Source organism: Lissotriton vulgaris, chromosome 3_1, assembly GCF_964263255.1.
Source record: "Lissotriton vulgaris chromosome 3_1, aLisVul1.2, whole genome shotgun sequence".
In the NCBI taxonomy this organism is placed as follows: Eukaryota; Metazoa; Chordata; class Amphibia; order Caudata; family Salamandridae; genus Lissotriton; species Lissotriton vulgaris.
In genome coordinates this window covers 6591495-6610539 of record NC_141689.1, presented here as the reverse complement: position 1 = coordinate 6610539, position 19045 = coordinate 6591495, and the positions used below count along the sequence as shown (strand labels likewise).

At 45.8% G+C, this 19045-nt stretch overlaps 1 protein-coding gene across 1 annotated transcript in view; it reads right to left on the bottom strand.

The window, feature by feature from the left end:
* LOC147725804 (histone-lysine N-methyltransferase NSD2-like) overlaps positions 1-19045 on the bottom strand; it is a 262511-nt gene that overhangs the window by 7883 nt on the left and 235583 nt on the right. The window contains exon 11 of the mRNA XM_086959981.1: positions 3598-3790. Within this exon, the coding sequence (XP_086816107.1) occupies positions 3598-3790 (193 nt within the window). The remainder of the gene's footprint in view (positions 1-3597; positions 3791-19045) is intronic.

Here is a 19045-nt window from a genome sequence, read left to right as displayed (position 1 = left end):
CGACCCTGCAGTGATATGCCAACCCATGGGTGGCACAAGCACAGCTTTCACCAAACATGTTTGTGAACAACAGTAAAGGGAATTCTGTCTTTGATGAGGAGCTGTTGCCAGGGAACCTCCTACGGTTTAGAAAGGTGCTAAAAACACTGCTGTTCAGAAGAATCATGAGTGCTATATAGGCCAGTAGATGCCTTTTATTCTGTGATTGCCAAGTTATTGTTCTTACCACCGATTTCCGAGCGCTTAGAGACCTGCAGGTGATTGGGCGCGATACAAATCCAAAATAACAATAACAATAACAAAAATCACATTATACGCAAAAGTTGTTGATTTAATGTCAGCATCTGATTGTGCTAATGAGAATTTGAAGGCATCAAAAATAAGCATTTCTTGCTATCAGGATAAAAGCAGTCGAACCCTCCACAGCTGCCTGAGGATACACAAAACATCACTCAACAGAAGGATGTTCACTCATATGGAGATTGTTGGACCCGGCCCGTTGGGCAGGTTCACCCGTAGACTTTTTGCTTTTTCCTAGCCTGTTTATGGAACCTGGTGTTGGTGATTTTAGGCCTTTGCGCACTTTCACTGTGGTACAGTGTAAAGTGCTTGTGCTCTCTGTGAATGAATGGTGAGTGACCTGCCCTCCCATAGGAATGAATGGGGAATATGTATGCCCATGGTAGTTCCTGATGCGTGGGGAGTGTAGGGGCGAGTTTGGTATGTATGAACTCGTGAGAGTGAATGCTGCAAAATGATGTATGCGGCATGACAGTGTCTAGTCTAGAAGTACTACTTTTGGAAGTTGGCATATTTGTGTAAGTTGGTGCTAGCGTGTGATTGGCTGGTGAGCCTGGCCCAGAGTGCCTGGGCCTGCTTGTGGATTGACTGTCTGGTTTGAGGATGACAGGGGATGGAGAGCCCAAATGGTTGTCTGAGTCAGCCCATGGATGAAAGGCAGCATCTGCTGCCAGGGAAGTGGGAGGAGATGGCACCTGATAGTGAAGGGCTGTGCCTGCCTAACTACAAAGCTGGCTCCACCTCCCGCTGGGTGACTGACACCTCTGTCCCTGATACTGAAGGGACTTCCCTATAACCAGTTCTAGCTGGTTCTCACACTGCCTGCTTCAAAGGACTTCAAAGGACTTCAAAGGTTTTTCTGTGTATAAGAAGGGGCTGTGTCCCCATCCAAAATGTTCTTGTTTCTAACTTGAATCTGCCAGGGGCATGCTGCTGCTGGGGCTCAGGGGAATCCCTGGGCCCTGCCCAGCTCCTGGACCTCTGATGGACGTTCCTGGACTCCTGGGGGACCCCTCTGCCTTGCTGGGCTGAGGGGGGGGACTTTGCTTACCCCCTTGGAATCACTGGGACCTTGTTGCAGCATGGAGGAGCTGCATTTGTCTACAAGAAGCGCTGTGCTTCCCCCTGAGCGCCTGGGAGCGCTCTGCCTGTTTTCTAGCGCTGTAGAGCGCTTTATTTGGATTATGGCGCTGAGGAGCGCTTTGCCCGCTTTGGCGAGTGCCCACCTCGCTTATTTGCGACTTTACTTTATTTTCGGCTGCCCACGCCGATATTTTGATTGCCCCCGCCTGCCTGCCTAGAGGAGAGGGGCCGCTGCGCTGCCTGCAGCGACCCGAAAGTGGTTGGCCGGCCGGCCAATTGGAGCGCGGCCGGCCGGAAGTCCCGCCCCCGCAGCCCGGGTGCCGAGGAATGGCGACCGCGAGGCGAGGGAAGAAGAAAGAAGGCGCGAGAGATTGCGGCTGTTCGCGGGGCTCCTCTCGGCTGAGGGAGCCCCGAGGAGACGAGACGGCTGCTGGGGGCTCCCGTGTGCAGAGGGAGCCCCGAGTGAGGAGAGGAGCGGCAGGCGGAGACTTGCGGCGGGGGCGCGAGGCACATTGTCGGTGCCTGCCCCCACCGCCAGCGAAGAAGTGCCGCCGCCCGGAGGAGCCGCCCCTGAGGCCCGGTGAGTCTGGGCTGGGGCCGGGCGGAGTGGGGCAGAGCAGGGGAGGGGCGCCGGGACACATTGTCGGTGTCCGCCCCCCCCGTGCAGTTGCGCGAGCTCGCGCCTGATGTGTGAAGCCACGAGGGCTTCAAGGGCCGCCCCGGTTGGCAGTGGGTCGCCCCAACGCGAGTGAAGCCACGAGGGCTTCAAGGGCGGCCCCGGTTGGCAGTGGGTCGCCCCAACATGTATGAGCCCAGAGAGGCTCTAGGGGGCCATTTCTTTTGATTTACGAGCCCCGCGGGGCTCGAGGGCCCTTTTGTTGAAAAGACACAGAGTCAGGACGGCCCCGGTTGGCAGTGGGTCGCCCCAACGTTGTCCAGAGCCATGAGAAGGCTCGAGGGGGCATTGTCTGCAGAGCCTGAGGGCTCCAACGTTTGGCCACAGTGTTGGTGACAGAGCCTGTGTGGCTTAGGTGGCGCAGATTTGTTTTAGGGGCTACTGAGAGCCCTGCCACAGCTTTTTGATCCCAGTTGCCCAGCACTTTGTGGGCAGCTGCCACGTTTAGGCTTTTGGTACTTTTTGACTGGCGCTGCATGGCAGCGCGCTCTGACATTGGACACAGGGCATCCTTGCCCCATCAAGGCCAGTTGGCCTAGGGACTGCCACAGGTGGTGGCTTATGTAAGTCATGCGCAATGTGATTCCTATGGTTTTAATAGTAATTGCCTACTGTGTGTTTTGTTTGCGCTATTGACTTCTGTTCTGGCACCTCTGAATGTGTAGGTTTATGCATTATGTGTCTTTCTTTCCATGCACTGCACCTCTGAATGTTTAGTCATCACGTGTCTTCTTGCGCTGCACCCCTGAATGTATTTTATTGCATCATGTGCTTTATTCTTAACACCTCTGAATGTCTTAGGCATCATGTGTTTCTCTTTATTACTCCTCTGAATGTAGGTTATTGCATCATGGGTAATGTGTTCTTTTCCTAGACCCCTAAACGCTGAGTGATACTTAGGTGGTGGTCTTTTCTACTCCTCTGAATGTAGGTTTATTGCATCATGAGTAATGTATCCTTTCTTAGACCCCTAATGCTGTGTGATACATAGGTGGTTCTTCTTTCTTAGTACAGGTGGTCCTAGTAAGGTCCTGGTTCCTGTTACCAGTGGTTACTGGTTGTTATCTTTGATTATTATTTTATGTTACATTTATTCTTTATTCTAGAAGTGATTCTATATTCTACATTTTATCTAGAAGTGCTATATCTGATTCTGACAGGCGCCCATGTGGCCCTGTCTGGTGTACATAATCCCTGTGAATATTGCCCGTGCCAGTTGGCACAATGTATATGTGTGATTTTATCTGATGTGTTTTTACAATACAAAAGTTATTTTTATAATAACCTTGTGCGGAGTCTCTTCTGTGGTGTGCCTAGTATGTTGTTGCTGTTGTGCGCTGGCGCAAATGCTTTACACATTGCCTCCGAGTTTAGCCTTACTGCTTGAGCCAAGCTACCAAGGGGGTGAGCAGGGGTTATCTTGGCGTGTGACTTCCTTGCCCTGACTAGAATGGTGGTTTCTGCCTGGCTTTGGCGTCAGCCTTAGCCTACCAGAAATAGCCAGTTCTAACAGAGATGTACACCAACTCAGTACTTACCAAAAGGGGGCTTTTCCAGGCCGAGGCAGGAGAGGTGGTAGGCCTTTGTGCACAGCTTGCGGTCACAGATCAGCAGTTTACCTCCATCATTGCACCGGAAGCAATAATCCTCCGAGACTTTCCTTCCATCACCTCCTGCTTTTCTTCTCTGTTTTTTGGGCTTCTTGCTCTTGTCTGAGGGGGTTGATGTGCTCTGGAAAAGGGACCACAAGCGAGTTGTAAAAACAACGAAGTCTTCAGGTCTTATATCACTAAAATACTAGGACCTTAAAATGATTGAAACTACTTGTTGCTCTTTCAGGGGTAGAGCAAGAAAATCAGATGACAAAAAAAGGGAGGAGTAGAAAAAAAGGGAGGAGTAGAAAAAAAACAGTGGAGATCAAAAAGCAGACCCCAACAAGGAACAAAGTTCAGTGCACCCTTGAAAAGGCTGCTCTGCCGAACAAGCGGAACAATGGACGTAATGTTAATGTCGATCACACCGCCTCTCCTGATAGTTTGAGTATACTGTGGATCAGCCAAGTCATCTGGAGATGCCAGCAGCGGCCCATTAATGTCCCAGACTCTCAACAAACAGAACTCCATGGTAGAGCTGACGAGGGCTCGCCACTATGGGATGGGCACCTGGGTACGCATGTTTGCGCATAGCCATGTGCGAAGCCCATGTGCCCTCTGAGACACAGAAGGCCTTTCTTTGCTTCTAGAGCCTCCTTTTTCTTCAGGGCGAGGCAGAGTTTCAGTCTTCATATTTTGTTTTTCCCGTAGCAGCCAAAATAAGCCACGTTGTATTTTGAAAATGGGTAGGGTCACTTAGGGGAAAGCCACTGGCCATGTATTTTATTAACATCCATCCTGGGACAGCGAGAAGGAACTGCTTGTACATGTAACAGCGGCACGTCTGTATGAATGCATTCTAACACGGAGATACACTCATTATCGTCTCTGGTGGCAGCAAAGAACGTCTTCTATGCTTTCCTTTTCATCTTGCACAGACTTAAGCTTGAGCTTCATGTATGTATTGGGGATTTATCAAACTGTGGCCTTTGATACATTTTATAAAAGCCCTCAAGAGGGGCCCTCTTCTCTAGGTCACAACTGTTTGCCAAACAAAGGTGGAATCATTTCAGGACTGCAGAGGGTCCCTTGACGTTCCTTAATGAAGACCCTTCCGTCGTCACAGGGAGCTCCTACTACACTGATGACCCCAAGAAGTGTAGTGTAGTTCCTATTTCCCTGATAGTTCTGCGCAATGGAATAACATACACTATAGGCTTGGCATAGGACTGAGGTCAGTATGCACCTATCACGTATATTAAACGTAATTACTGTGTACCAGCTATCAGAGGCCACTAGAAACTTCTTGACAACAAGAAGGGAATAGCTTCTGGCATCCACATAACATAAAACCCAGATTCCTTAGGATCGTGGAAACAATATACTACTTTTCAATCAGTCACTCATCTCAGAGAAGTACATAGAAGAAACAGTTGGGTGTGTTTACAATAAAATGTATTGCACATTTGTTATTCTAGTACTGGTTATATGTGCTGCGACAACTGTTGGACAGTAGCAGAGAAATATGACCAGAAGTGCAGTTAAATAAAAAGGCATTGTTCTACCATTTTGCAATAGTAATGAACACATACATGAAATACAGAATGAATAAAGATAAAGCCTATACCCCTATGATGCCTAACTAGATGTACCCAAGTGTACCTAGCATGTGTGTAGGTCTTAGAGAGCCAACAATCCCCCTAGGATTTAGTCTAACCCCATTACCTTAGTGGGACTTCATCCTGATCTCGAGCCTCCATGATGGGTGATGGAACTCTGCCAGCTGGAGCTGTGGCATGACGCAGGTTGCCGCGTCTCAGGTCAGAGTGTCGGCATAGAAGTCTCAGTCTCCTCTGGTTTGCTTGGGCAAAGGGAGGTATATTTATACCTGATAGGTGCCTTGGAATGTTGGTATTGACAAAGTCGGTCAGAGGAAGACGTCAGGAATGAACCTTTAGTGAATAGCAGTTCATGCATATTTAATGAGTTCTTGGAGAAATCAATAATCCTGTGCTAGGAGCTCTCACCGACGAAGTGAGGACGTCCTTTTCCGAGGGCATGAAGGCTGTGGCCAAGTGGATGTCATCTAATTGCCTCCAATGTAACGTAGGCAAGACTGAGGTCATGCTCTTTGGGGTGGCTAGGATCATGGGGACCCCGGATTGGTGGCCACAGGATCTTGGCCCAGTGCCTGAACCTAAGCAGTTCGTGAAAAACCTAGGGGTGCGCCTAGATCGTGAGCTCTCCTTTAAGCAGCATGGCAATTTTGTGGTGGGCTCCTGCTTTCACGTCATTGGCATTTGCGGAAAGTCTTTCCCCTGCTGCCTGATTTCACCAGAAAAACCTTGGTGCAGGCCCTGATACTTAGTCGTTCTGACTACTGTAACGGGCTCCTGCTGTCAGCCAATGACGGAGTATTAGCTAAACTCCAGGTGGTGCAAAACACCGCAGCTAGGCTGGTGTTAAACGCCCCTTCAAGATCGCCGTCAAAACCCCTCCTGGATAAATCACACTGGCACTCAGTCCGAAATAGGGTAAAGTTCAAAATCTGCTGCTTAATTCATAAAAACGTAAATGGATTAGGGCCATCACACTGGACAGGTACATTTATACTATACAACCCTGTTCAGCCTCTTAGGTCCAGCAGCCAGCTTCTCCTGAGAGTGCCAGCTGTAAGGAAGGTCAGACAGGGTGCAAGGCTTTGTCCGTTGTCGGGCCGACTTTATGGAACAAGCTCCCTCTGGCACTGAGGCAATGCTCAGAACATCTGAGCTTTAGGAAACAACTCAAAACGCTTTTGTTTCAGAACTAATCTACTTATCTACTTCTTTACCGACTGTTTTCGACTGTGCTATTGGTGTTTTTTTTGGGCGCAGAGATACTCCACCGGGAGTCGATTCGAGCGCGTTATAAACCCGCAAATAAATAAATAAATAAAATAAATAAAGAGGGAAAATCCCAAGAGCTTAAAGGTCTGTTTCTAAGAATTTGTTGTGAGGTAGGTTAGTCACTGTTGGACATGGAGATGAGGTTTTTAGGATGGACCGTCTTCTGCACCCAGAGCACACGTCCGATAAGGGACAGCCTTTGTTGCTAATTATTGTGAAGGGAGGGCTAATGTAGGTGAAAGGGCCTTAAGTGGGTGAAAGGGCCTGCCTGTCTCTGTGGCACGAAGGGTTTGTGCCTCTGAAACAGCGCACCTGTGTTAGGGCCTCAATCCAACACAAAACAGAAGGAAACCTACTGCAAGGTCAGCGTGTCCCTCATCAACCACACAGGAATCCGTGGGCACAGGAGCCTCCTGTTGAAGCCCGTCTGAGCCGACACAAGTAGCTCCAGCCCTTACAGGGCTCTTTCTTGTTGAGGGCCACGTGGACATCTTTCTGTAAGCAGGAAATTACCTGTGAGTAGAGAAGAGTTGTAAAGCACCACTCTCAGGCATCGGGTGATGACTGTGATAGAAGGCGTGGAAAGATCAGAGTACCTGGCTAGGTAGAGTGGTTTGGAAACCCACCACAAGAACATCAAGTTAAGCTATTAAATGCCATGTGTGTTGAAATGTAGCTGTAACATCCGAGTTAAATTGTCTGCATGGAAGAGGTGGCCCTGCTGCTTTGGCAAGTGGAGTTCACGGCTTTTCCAGTCCTTCACCTTCTGGGATGAGGTCAGTGTTGCCACTATCTGCCGTGAAAGGAAACTGCAAACCAAGAATTAAACCAGAGACGTGTCCTGCAGAAGATGCTCCTGTGTCGCGAGCCCACACTTCCAGGCACTGCGCCAGATGTGTACAAGAGGAGGTGAACGCGGCACGTCATCCGTTGTGCTGACGAAGCAACGAGCTTGACCAGTGACTAACACGTCCCTGGAGTAGGCATACAACTGGATACATCAGATGGTAGGGGTAGCAGAACGGACATCACACACAGCAAGTGACATATGACCTTTGATCCTGAATATAATGAAGTGATGGCATAGGATGTTGGCTGTGATTTAGCACTACAGCCTGGTGTTTGAAAGACACATTTAAGAAGAAAGGAACAGTCGTGGTTCTTTCCCCCGGTATTAATCCATATGGCTCACGTACTGAATATGAACGGGGTGCCGCTCGCAGACGATTTTGGACTGTTTGCTCTGTTAACCCTGCTGGGAACTTGCCGTGAAAGAGGAGAGCTGTGCCTGGGGAAATCCTGCTGCCATCGGAACGGGACTGCGAGGCCCCCAGGCTGTGCGCAGGAACACCTTGCACACCTGCCGCCTCTTCCCGTGACTACTCCCCTCTGACAGCGTCCTTCAAAACGCCTCGCGGCCCCCGCTTCGCGGGAGCCGCTTGCAGACAATTTTGGACTGTTTGCTCTGTTAACCCTGCTGGGAACTTGATGTGAAAGAGGAGAGCTGTGCCTGGGGAAATCCTGCTGCCATCAGAACGGGACTGCGAGGCCCACCAGGCTGTGCGCAGGAACACCTTGCACACCTGCCGCCTCTTCCCGTGACTCCTCCCTTTCAACCAGCCTCCTGTATATGAGCTGGTGCAGCAACGCGTGAGCGGGACGCGTGTGCGGGACAAATCCCGGGACAAAGCCCGGACTAAGGGCGGACCCTCAGACCCTCAGAGAACCGAAGAGACCGGACTGGGCACTGCCCTTTGATATTTTGTCATTTGCTTGTTATCGAAGAAGATACCAGATAGGCTCGTTTGGATAACTCTCGGACTGCTGCTTTGTATTCCTATGATATCGCCAGTTCTGAGCCGATTATGTCTGATAAACAGGGGGGTTTGTTAAACAAAACCCTCGACAATTATTTCACAAAATCCACTCCTGACATTCCTAAGGAAATTGTATTAGCGGAGCGACGAGCTGAACGCCGTCGTTCCGTGGAAAGCATGAAGAATAGGGCAGTGTCACCATTACCTCTACCTGTTACTTCTATTAATGAGATTACTCAGAAAGCCAATGAAATTGTACATATACTGGATAGCCAGCCTCTGGAAGCGAGTGACACCACGCCTATATTAACTACTTCCCCCAAGCTGGATATGAATGGCCCTTCCTCAACAACCCATATGAGTACTCCTAGTTTAATGAAGGCACCTGCCCCTATGCTAGCCAAAACAACGCGAAATAGGGCAAAAAAAACTATGCCTGCGCCTAGAATATATGGCCCACCCCCAAATAAAAAACGGCGGAAAAGGGGGGACTCACAACAACCAAAATTGAGCCACTCCGACTTTGGGAAAAAGACGAAGATTATTGTTAAAAACCCTAACAACCCATTAGTAGCTACAGAAGGAACTAACATTGCATCACCACTTTCACCTAACATGTCTACAGACAAAGAGGTTAGTTCGGATACTACTATGGTTGATAATGTGCCCCAAGCTATCCAAGGCCTTGTCACATTAGATACTCTAGAGAGTCTAATTAAAAATTACTCGGCGTCAATTTTAGAGAGGCTGATCGAACTGGAACTTAGATTATGTAAAATTGAGCAGGCATTGGGAAGTAAGGAAGCTGTCACCATCGTAGCTCCAAGTAATGTACCGCAAAACATCACATTACCATCTCAATCCATTTTAACTGTCCCAATCTCTGTCCCAATTCCTACCCCAACTACGAATCCTTCCACTTCAAAGTACACGGGGAACAAAACGACCACACAACCTAACCCACCACCCAAACAGCTACAAAAAAAACCATATCAGATACCGGCTACTTTAGCCAGTAAATCTTCTAATAGCATGGCAAACACATTCCTGGAGAGACCAACAAAGGAGGCGGGGGGCTCTAAGTACACCTGGGGGAGACCCAAACGGACTCCTTTACCCGAACTCCCGCCAGAGGCAGTGCCCTTTGTGGTAGTTCTAACAGGGGTCCCTGTGCTGGAATCGAACAAGCGGGAGGGCTTTGCCCAATAGAAGAATAAGATTATGCATTGGTTAAGTCTATTCAGGCCAATTGCAAATCATATTAGTGGCGAAATTGTTCACGTTCGCCGTCTTCAATGGCTGGGGGGTAGACCCAAAGACATCGAGGGTGATGTGGTGGTAGTGAATTTTAGGGATCCCAATGCTGTCCAATTTATATTAAATTGGCCGCCAGGTATTACTAACAACAGTATAATCCAGAGACCACTGACGTACTTCTACCCAAGGTCAGTGGTGTTTCCATCTCAGCACCAACCACCTCAGCATATAACAACACAAACTCACCCAACCAGCTATCCTCCGACCACACAGAGTGTTGGGAACACTCAACATGCACTGTACCCGCCAACCATACAGAACGTTAGGAACCCACAATATCTGCCCTATCCGGTCCCAGTCCCCGATTCTCATGGATGGAACTATGTGCCAGCTAGACCTTACAACGCTAATAACAGAAGAATGGATCATCTAAAACCATTCACACCACTCGAGACCACAAATAGATTTGACATATTCAGTGGCCTAGATGACTGTGATTGATGTTTTATGACACGGGGGGTGAGGAAAGTGGAATAAGAATTCCCAGTGTTGAGGGCGTTGTTAATGAAACTGAAGTGTTGGTGAATTCTGGGTCCTTACCTTTGGTTGAATTGGTAACTAGGGATAGAACTATCCTAGGTGAGAGTCGTACACAACCAAATGTTTTGGTAGCATCTCAGAACAAATTGAGCAGTATGATAACATCTGAGGAAGTTTCTTTGGTAGTACAACCTGAGGCTCTCCCTAGATGCAGGAAGGCACAAAAGGTAGTTCTCGAAATGACAGCAGTAACAAGGGAGCCAGTAAAACTGGTCTCCTGGAACATAGCCGGAGTCTCAAAAAACTTGAGGGACCCAGATTGGGCCAGCTACATTGAATCCTTCGACTTCTGTATGTTACAGGAAACCTGGGCAGTTGACACACCACACAGAGTAGGGTACAAGACTTATGGAATTGGTGCGATTCCATCTAGAAGTGGAAGGCCCTCGGGTGGATTATTAATCTGGGTGAAAATACACATAAGGCACGTATTGAGGTGGTGGATACAAATTCCCTAGATATACTAGCATTGAAAATCACTGTACGCGAAGGGAAAAATCTATTTTTAATAAATATCTATAAAAGGCCATCACCCACATCAAGTGAATCACTAATATTATCTAAACTAGATTGCTTTCTAAGTAAACTGGATGGCAGGGAGGATCTCATTATCCTGGTTGGCGATTTAAATTGTAATTATGAGCCAGTCATGGGTCTTAGTGACATTTTCGAAGAGGAAGACCAAGCTAACAAAATCCCCGCCATGGATAATGTTAAATCAGTCAAATGTTCAACCTTGGCCCTTCAAATGACTAAAATATGTACAGAGCACTGCCTTAGGGACTGTAATGGACGGTTACCGTCTGACAGCTTGAAGAAACCTACCTTTTGTAGGAGAAACTACAAAAGTAATCTAGATTTCGTGATTGCTTCTATACCAACTTGGTCGTACCTTCTTGATCTTGAGGTAAAGGAGAGGCTAGAAAGTGACCACTTTCCTTTAGATCTTACAATGGAAGCCTCATTGCTAGAGGATACAGTTTCTTCTCCTTCAGTAGAAGAAAGTAATGGTGATAATACTGAGATCCATATTAGTAATAATAGGCGATCACTTAAATGGCCATTTATATTGGACCATGGCGATATCCTTGTAGAAATATACACACTATTCGCAGGTACCTTTGGACCATATTTAGGCCTAACATCAGATGAGGAAAACTAAACTCATTTTAGGACATTACATCAAATTTTTGTTGATGTTTTAAAACTTTTAGTTACCAAAATGCCTAAGAAGAACCAGCAAAAGACACAGAATTTGTCCCACGGCAAACCCTGGTACGACAGAACCTGCAGAGAGTCCAAAAGGGCACTTTTATTAGCGATTAAATCTAAGTTACCTTTAGATATCAAAACAGCTAGGAACAATTATAAGTATGTACAAAAGGCTTCAAAAATAGCTTGGGAAGAAGAAAAATGGGCTGATATGCTGCTGGCCGCCAAATCACGTGATAACGTAGCATTTTGGAGGCTAGTAGCCAATGGAAATCATGTAGGGAGAGTGGTTAAGGACGTCTATTTGGACGAACAAACCTGGATTAACCGCTTTACTAACCTTTATAAAAAATATTATGATCCCCACATAGACATGAATGCCCCAAACTACGAACTTCCAACAGATTATCTGGACTTTACATTAGGTGAAACCGAGCTGGCAATAAGCCAAATAAAATCTAGCAAAGCCCCAGGTCTAGACAAGATCCCGGGTGACTTATATAAGCACGACTTAAAAGTATGGGTACCATACATTAATTATCTGTGCAATAAGTTATCCCGTACTCTAGACTTCCCAGAAAGTTGGAAGGGAGACGAAATTGTTTTAATTTTTAAAAAAGGAGACAGGATGGACCCCTCTAATTATCGGCCAATCAGTTTAATAGATATACTCCAGAAAATTTACGCACAACACATTTTATTCCGTGTCAGTGATTGGCTGGAGGAAAATGCAATTCTAACTAGATACCAAGCTGGATTTAGATCCAAAGTTAGCACAATAGACCAGATCTTTAGACTTTGCTGCCTTTACTGGAAATATGTAAAGATCAAAAGGGGTCATTTATATGTTGCCTTTGTTGATTTAAGTGCAGCATTTGATTTAGTGCCTCGCAATTTCCTATGGAAAACGCTGAGTGCAGTAGGGCTGCCTAACAATTTATTAGTTCAGATTAAAGAGCTACATGAAGGAAATTTCGCGAGAATTCGATGGGGCCCAAATGGTGAACTAACCCCAAAAATCCCCATTGAGCGTGGTGTTCGCCAAGGTTGCGTACTGGCCCCTACGCTCTTTTCGTGAATGACATCCCCTCATACTTAGAGGGATGCAAAAACGATTCCCCAAAACTGAACGGTGAAAAGGTAACATCCCTATTATTTGCTGACGACACTATCTTGATTTCCCAAACTAAAAGAGGTCTCCAGGCTCTATTGAACTGCTTTAGTGAATATTGCAGTAAGAAGGGACTGGAGATAAACGGGAAAAAGACCAAATGTATGGCCCTAAATCCAACTAAATCAGATAAAGGCTGTCTAACTTTGAAAGGAGCAAAACTAGAATCGGTCCCCCATTTTTCATACTTCGGGGTGACATTAGACTCCAATTTTTCTTGGAAAGCTCAAACGGAAAAAAGTAAGATGACATTTTCCCAGAATGTAAAACCTATCCTTAGGGAACAAAGCCTGAGCACTAGCAAAGCCGTGTCTCCAGCGATTGAACTTTTTAAATTTAAAGTACAACCAGCAGTGCTTTATGGCGCAGAAATTTGGGGCCCAGGGTCCAAGGGCACTTTCAGTGTCCTGGACAATAATTTTATGAGAAGTTTGGTAAGGGTCCCGAGAGGCACTCCCTTAGTGCCCCTTCAATTTGACCTAAACATGAAAAGGACTTCTCACTTATCACAGCGCGGGGACACGCCGGTGGGCGTACTTCCAAGCGCTCTATAAATGTCCAAAATGAAATGAAATGAAATCACCACACTATAATACGCCCATTGTTGCTGTGGGTTAGACTATGGCGGGTCCCTGAACTACAAGATTATAGAGACGGGCTAAAAGAAATTATGGAGCTTAATAATTTAAAAGTTATCCCGTGGTTAACACATGTTAAAACTTGGTTTATTAAAATAGGTCTGAAACATTTTTGGGAGAACCCGGACCAACTACCACCCAACTCAAACTAATTTTAAAAAGGGCCTTCTGGACCTTTATTGTTAACATGATCATAAGTGTTCCAACTGGTGGGACCTTAGTAACAAAATTCCTCACTTTTAAAGACGTACCATTATTTGAGACTTTTATGGATGAAATAGAGCCCCCTCTTGCCAAAACTTTATTTTTAAAATGTAGATATGGAAACCTCTTAATAAAGTCAACTTTGGCACGTTGGGCTAGGGGCTCAAACACTTCATCCACAGTGATAGATGAATTTTGCTCCATGTGCGAATGCCACCAGATAGAAAACAAGCAACATATCCTCTTTTTTTGTCCTGTGTATGCACAGGCCAGGAAAAGATGGATTAAACCAATCTGCCTATTGTTAGGCGTGAGATCATGTACACAGGCTTTGAGAATTCTTACAACTAACACAACTCAACCAATAATATTTAGTGTTAGTAGATTTTTACATTCTATTTTTTTCCAAAGGAAAAAACTGGGACACCAATTGTAATTGGGGTCAACTCTAGAGATAGAATTGGTCTACCCTTTAGTAATTAGTGGGGGTCCATCACGGAATTTTATTGTTGTTTGTGCATTGATTGTCTCTAATATGAAATGAATCGGTTTTAGCTAATGGTTTTAAAGTTCCATGCTGTATTGTTTCTATTCCTTTTTTTTAATTGTAATGTATATGCATTGTTTCTTTTATGGCAACAAAGCCGAAATAAAGAATTTTGAAAATGAATATGAACGGTTACTGGTCTGATTTACTCCTCATCTCTTAAGAAGTTTTGATATGTGATCACTTGAAAGGAAATATAGAAAAACATTGTTAGGAGTGGCTTAGAGATCGCTTTAGTTCTGCAACCCTCAGGTTAATTAAAAATAAATCTCATAAATGAAACACAAATATACACATCTATAGAGATCCTCTGGGTCAGTTTCTTCGTCCATTGCTATGTTCAGCAGTCATTCACATTTTGCTTCTACCCACTGCAGTGTAGCATGGAGCCGTGGGTGAGCCCATTGCATACACTGGCTGCTGTGTGCTGTGGGTGTTATTAAACTGTGCCGCGATTAAAAACTTAATACCCAGGAGCCTGACCGAGTGAGGAGCAAAGCAGAAGGGAGATTTTGACACGGACCTTTGGAGCTTGCCTGCAGCGTCCCCCTCCCGCCGCCGCAACTGAACAAGAGAAGCGGCCGCCGAGCGGAGGGGGGCACTTAAACTACAATCCCCAACAGGCTTTGCGGCGCCAGACGCCGATTCAATCGCGCCAGGCGGCGCATAAAGGCAGTGTCACCCCCGCGTCGCGGGAGCGCGCGGGAGCGCCCGGGGCTAAGCCCGGGCAAAGGGCGGGCCCCCTGTGGCCCTCAGGGGACAGAAGGAGACGGGATGGGCCACCCCCCTAACATCGCCTGCATCCTGGGATAAAGAATAAGGTGATTCTGTGATATCTGAATCCTTATAGAAAGCTATAATCGCTGTATAAGTGACTAACCCTAAAGTTTGGTACCCTTGTTTGACTTTCCGGATATTTCCCACAAAATGACAAAAGTAAGAAAGACTCCTGTGGCCACCAGGAATAAGACCCTCCCACCCCCACCTTTACTGACACTTACAGCTATTGATCTAATGTTACAAAAGACTATAGGTGTAGTTGCTGACGCTATTCAAAATACGGAGAGGCGTCTTTCACTGACTCCGAATTTGTGTTTTCCTAACCTCTCACTGCATACTATTACAAACAATAATACTGTGGACTCCTCTATTAACCTAGAGGAATCTCTTCTGATGCAATCTTTTACAGGGCTGCCCAGTGGACAAAAAAGCAGTAGGAAAACTGTACAATCGACCTCACCTATACCAGTAAACAGCCTTGAAGGAAGCCCTTTGTTTGTTTCCAATTCGGGGGCCAATATATGTTCTTCCCAACCTGGAACTATTTCACTAAATTCACCAAGGGGCGTTCTTGCTGAAAGCTCGCCTATTATAAATGTAATAGCAGTAGACAAAACACTATCCCCGAACAAGTCAAAGCGTCGACATAGGAAACACCTAAAAACTAAATCTATAGTGAGGAAAATATATAGACCATTAGGCCTTCATAAGCCCTCGGCAAAGGATGCCTGGCTAAATTTTAGGTTGGCCAAACCACTCGTTGGAATATCAAATTCCTCTACTACATCCACCACCCAGAGTGCAATAACGCAAATTGATACACAGTCAGAGCACACTAAAACTCACACAGAGCAGATGAGTCAGACTGAAAGAGTTGGTTTACCAGATAAAACATACCCAACTGAATTGGAACATTTAATTAAATCTCTACTGCAACCATTGAGTGATAAAATCACCAGTATAGAGCAAACCCTAGAGAAGCTTGAGAAATCGCAAAGAAAGGATACCTCAAGTATATTAAAGATCCTCACTGTGCCAGTATCAAAGGATAGCTCTTTACCACCTAAAAGTAATCCCAAGCAATCGAAGACCATGAAGACACAAGCTAAGAATAATACTCAAAGTGGCAGTTCTAACTTGACACCTTCCCTCCCTGTAAATGTTGTAGTGCAAAACATCCCAATACTATCCACACAAACAAATATTGATACAATTGTAGCATTGACCTTGCCCACCTCCTCTGAGAGTCTTATATCTGGCAACGAAGAGAGTGAATGGGCCGCGGAAGGTTTATCCTCTGATCCACTTGATGGACAGGCCGAGCCTCAAAGGCCAACAACAACACAAAGTGCAACATTAAACACACGCCCAGCACGAACACCTAAAACGCTACACCCGAAAAAGGCTACCCACATTCATCTCCCACCTGAATCCCACCGGCATACCATAGTAATGATTGGTGTACCGCAACTTGAAGCGGGTAAGACAGAGAGCTACGGGGACCTGAAAAATAAAGTAAGCCATTGGTTAACTGCGCATAGACCGATTCCCCCCCACATCAGTGGTAAAATAACAAATGTCAGGAGGGTCGACTGGGTGGGCCATAGATTTAAATCCACAGAGGGCGACTGTGTTGTAGTTAATTTTAAGGATGGTCGGGTGGCAAGGTATATAACTGGCTGGAAGGATCGTTCGATCAGTAGCCTGATCCGCACCATGGATCTAAGTTATTTCCACCCCCCAAACGACCATCCCTCAAACACAATGTATTCATATTCCACTGCAGAACTGGAAAGAACTCCAGAAAACTCCAATCTATACCATAACGGAGTAACTCCCAGAAATCATGGCCACTATAATGCTGGAGAACAAAGGCAGATTAGGAGGGACACACCTTGGGAGCCTAGGCAGGTCAGCTATCAAGGAATTTACCAAGAGAATTGGGAGGCTCCTCATGGGTTGTACTACCATCAAGACCACCCTCAATTAACATACCCAAGTACCTACTATAACGTACCCATCACAAATAGGTTTGACGCCTTTTATGATCAGAGCGGCTTGGAGGGGGTCGACTGACTTCATGCTGGCTCAGTCACACCAATGGCTGCTGATCTCATACAGAGTAATCATGTACAAGGGGATACTAGGATCGCACAGAAACAAGTTACAACAGTTCCCTCCCCGATGACCAAATCAGATAATACCAGTCAGACAGCAACAAATATAGATAACCCAAAGAACAACAGTATATTGGCTGATTTGTCTGAGGCCCATAACTCTCTTCTAACTCATATAGAATTAAACACCTCTAGTATTGAAACCATGGGGGCCATACATGCAGAACAACCCAACCCGATGCCAGACCCAACCACCAGGGAATCTGTTTTAGAAATAGTGCCAGGTGACTGTAGCGGGAGTTTAGTCTCCTGGAACATAGCAGGTTTGGCTGATAAAATATGTGATCCCGCTTGGTTAGCATTTGTCAAGAAATACACAGTTATATGCCTCCAAGAGACATGGTTGGAAGATAAAAATGCCTTCATTGAGAGCTATCAAAGCTTTGTTATACCTGCAGCTCCCTCAACTAGGGGAAGAGCAAAGGGGGGGTCTGGCTATTTTCATCAATCTGGGACTTTGTTGTAAAATAAGTACTTGTTATAATGCTAATCGGAACATTCAAATGCTTGAATTGAAGAGAGGTAAACATGCTCTGACCCTGATTAATTTTTATAACGCTATCAACGGCAATGGTGAATGTAACATCTCGACCCTAAATGAGATGATGAGAAAGGGGGCAGGTACACTGTCACAGAAGGTGTTGATCGCAGGTGATTTTAATGTACATCCATGTGGTAACCCAGGTGTCACTCCCATGGGATCTTTGGGGTGTAATAGTGTGGAAGGATTTCATTTTGTCCACTCCAGGGGTGGAGTTAATCTAAATGAGCTGGCGAATGAAAATAATCTGACTTTAGCCATGTCCATGGTTCCTGAGACCAAGGTCTTTGATGTACCCACATTTAAAGGTTCAGGTCAGGGGTCCTTTATAGACCACATATTACTATCTGCAGACCTTGTAAATTGGGTCTCGAGATTTACCATTCACACGAGTATTTACAGTGATCACAACCCCATAATCATTAGTCTGGGTGGGGTTTTATTTGAGCAGCGAGTGACCCGAGAAGATCGGGGCACGTTGAGCTGCATAAATGGCAAACGTCAATTGAAGTGGTCAATGGTAAATCAAGTAAATTTGTACGCTGAAATAAATAAGTTATGTGGTGAGGAACTAGCAGCCTGTACGTCACTATATACACCTCCTGAGAAAACCTTGGCCGGCTTTGAGGCCTTGGTGTCAATAGTAGGCTCTATGTTAACAGTACCGATGAGGGGTCAAACCAAAAATAACTCCAAATGGTTTGACCATAACTGTTCTAAGGCAAGCAGAGACCTGAAAAAGGCGTTAAAAATTAAACCTAGGGATCACGGTCAAATTAAAAACTTGCGCCAGATTTACAAGAAATCACTAGCTGCTCGGAAAAAAGATAGCAAGGCTAGTACTATGGAGTCTCTTCTTGACCCATCAGTGTTGGGGAACAGTAATACATTTTGGCAAATCATTAACAAACCTTTGTTTGATAATCCTAGTGACACAGCTCTTGGCACTAACATCTCAGAGGAGGATTGGGTTACTCACTTTAGTGCAATTTTCAACTAACGAGCAACGGACAGAAAATGCCTTTTTAACTTCAACTGAGAATTCTCTGTGCTTTTCAGTAAATGAGGTAGAAAGGGGTATCCAAGGACTAACCTGTAATAAGGCCCCAGGCCCGGATGGCTTGCCACCGGACCTTTTTAAATCCAGTATCTCCTTCTGGGCCCCCGTCCTTACCGCTGTAGTAAATGCAGCTGTGATCTCGGGGTGCCCAAGGTCGTGGGGGTTATCGACCATAGTCCCTGTCTTTAAAAACGGCGACCGCAGTAGTCCGTTATGCTACAGGCCAATATCTTTAATTAATTCTGTAGCTAAAGTGGTAGGTGGTATAATTCTGAATAGGTTAACCATGTGGGCAACTGAAAACAATATTATATCCCCCATACAATATGGCTTCAGACCTGGTCACTCGACAATTACACAATGTCTGAACCTATATTTGATTTTAAGCAAATATACCCTGGCCAAGCAAGGAACTGTCTACATGGCTGAAGTATATTAATGACTGCCTGATTGCAATTGGTCGGCCTGACTTGTTTTTAACGCCAAATCTTATCACCAAATC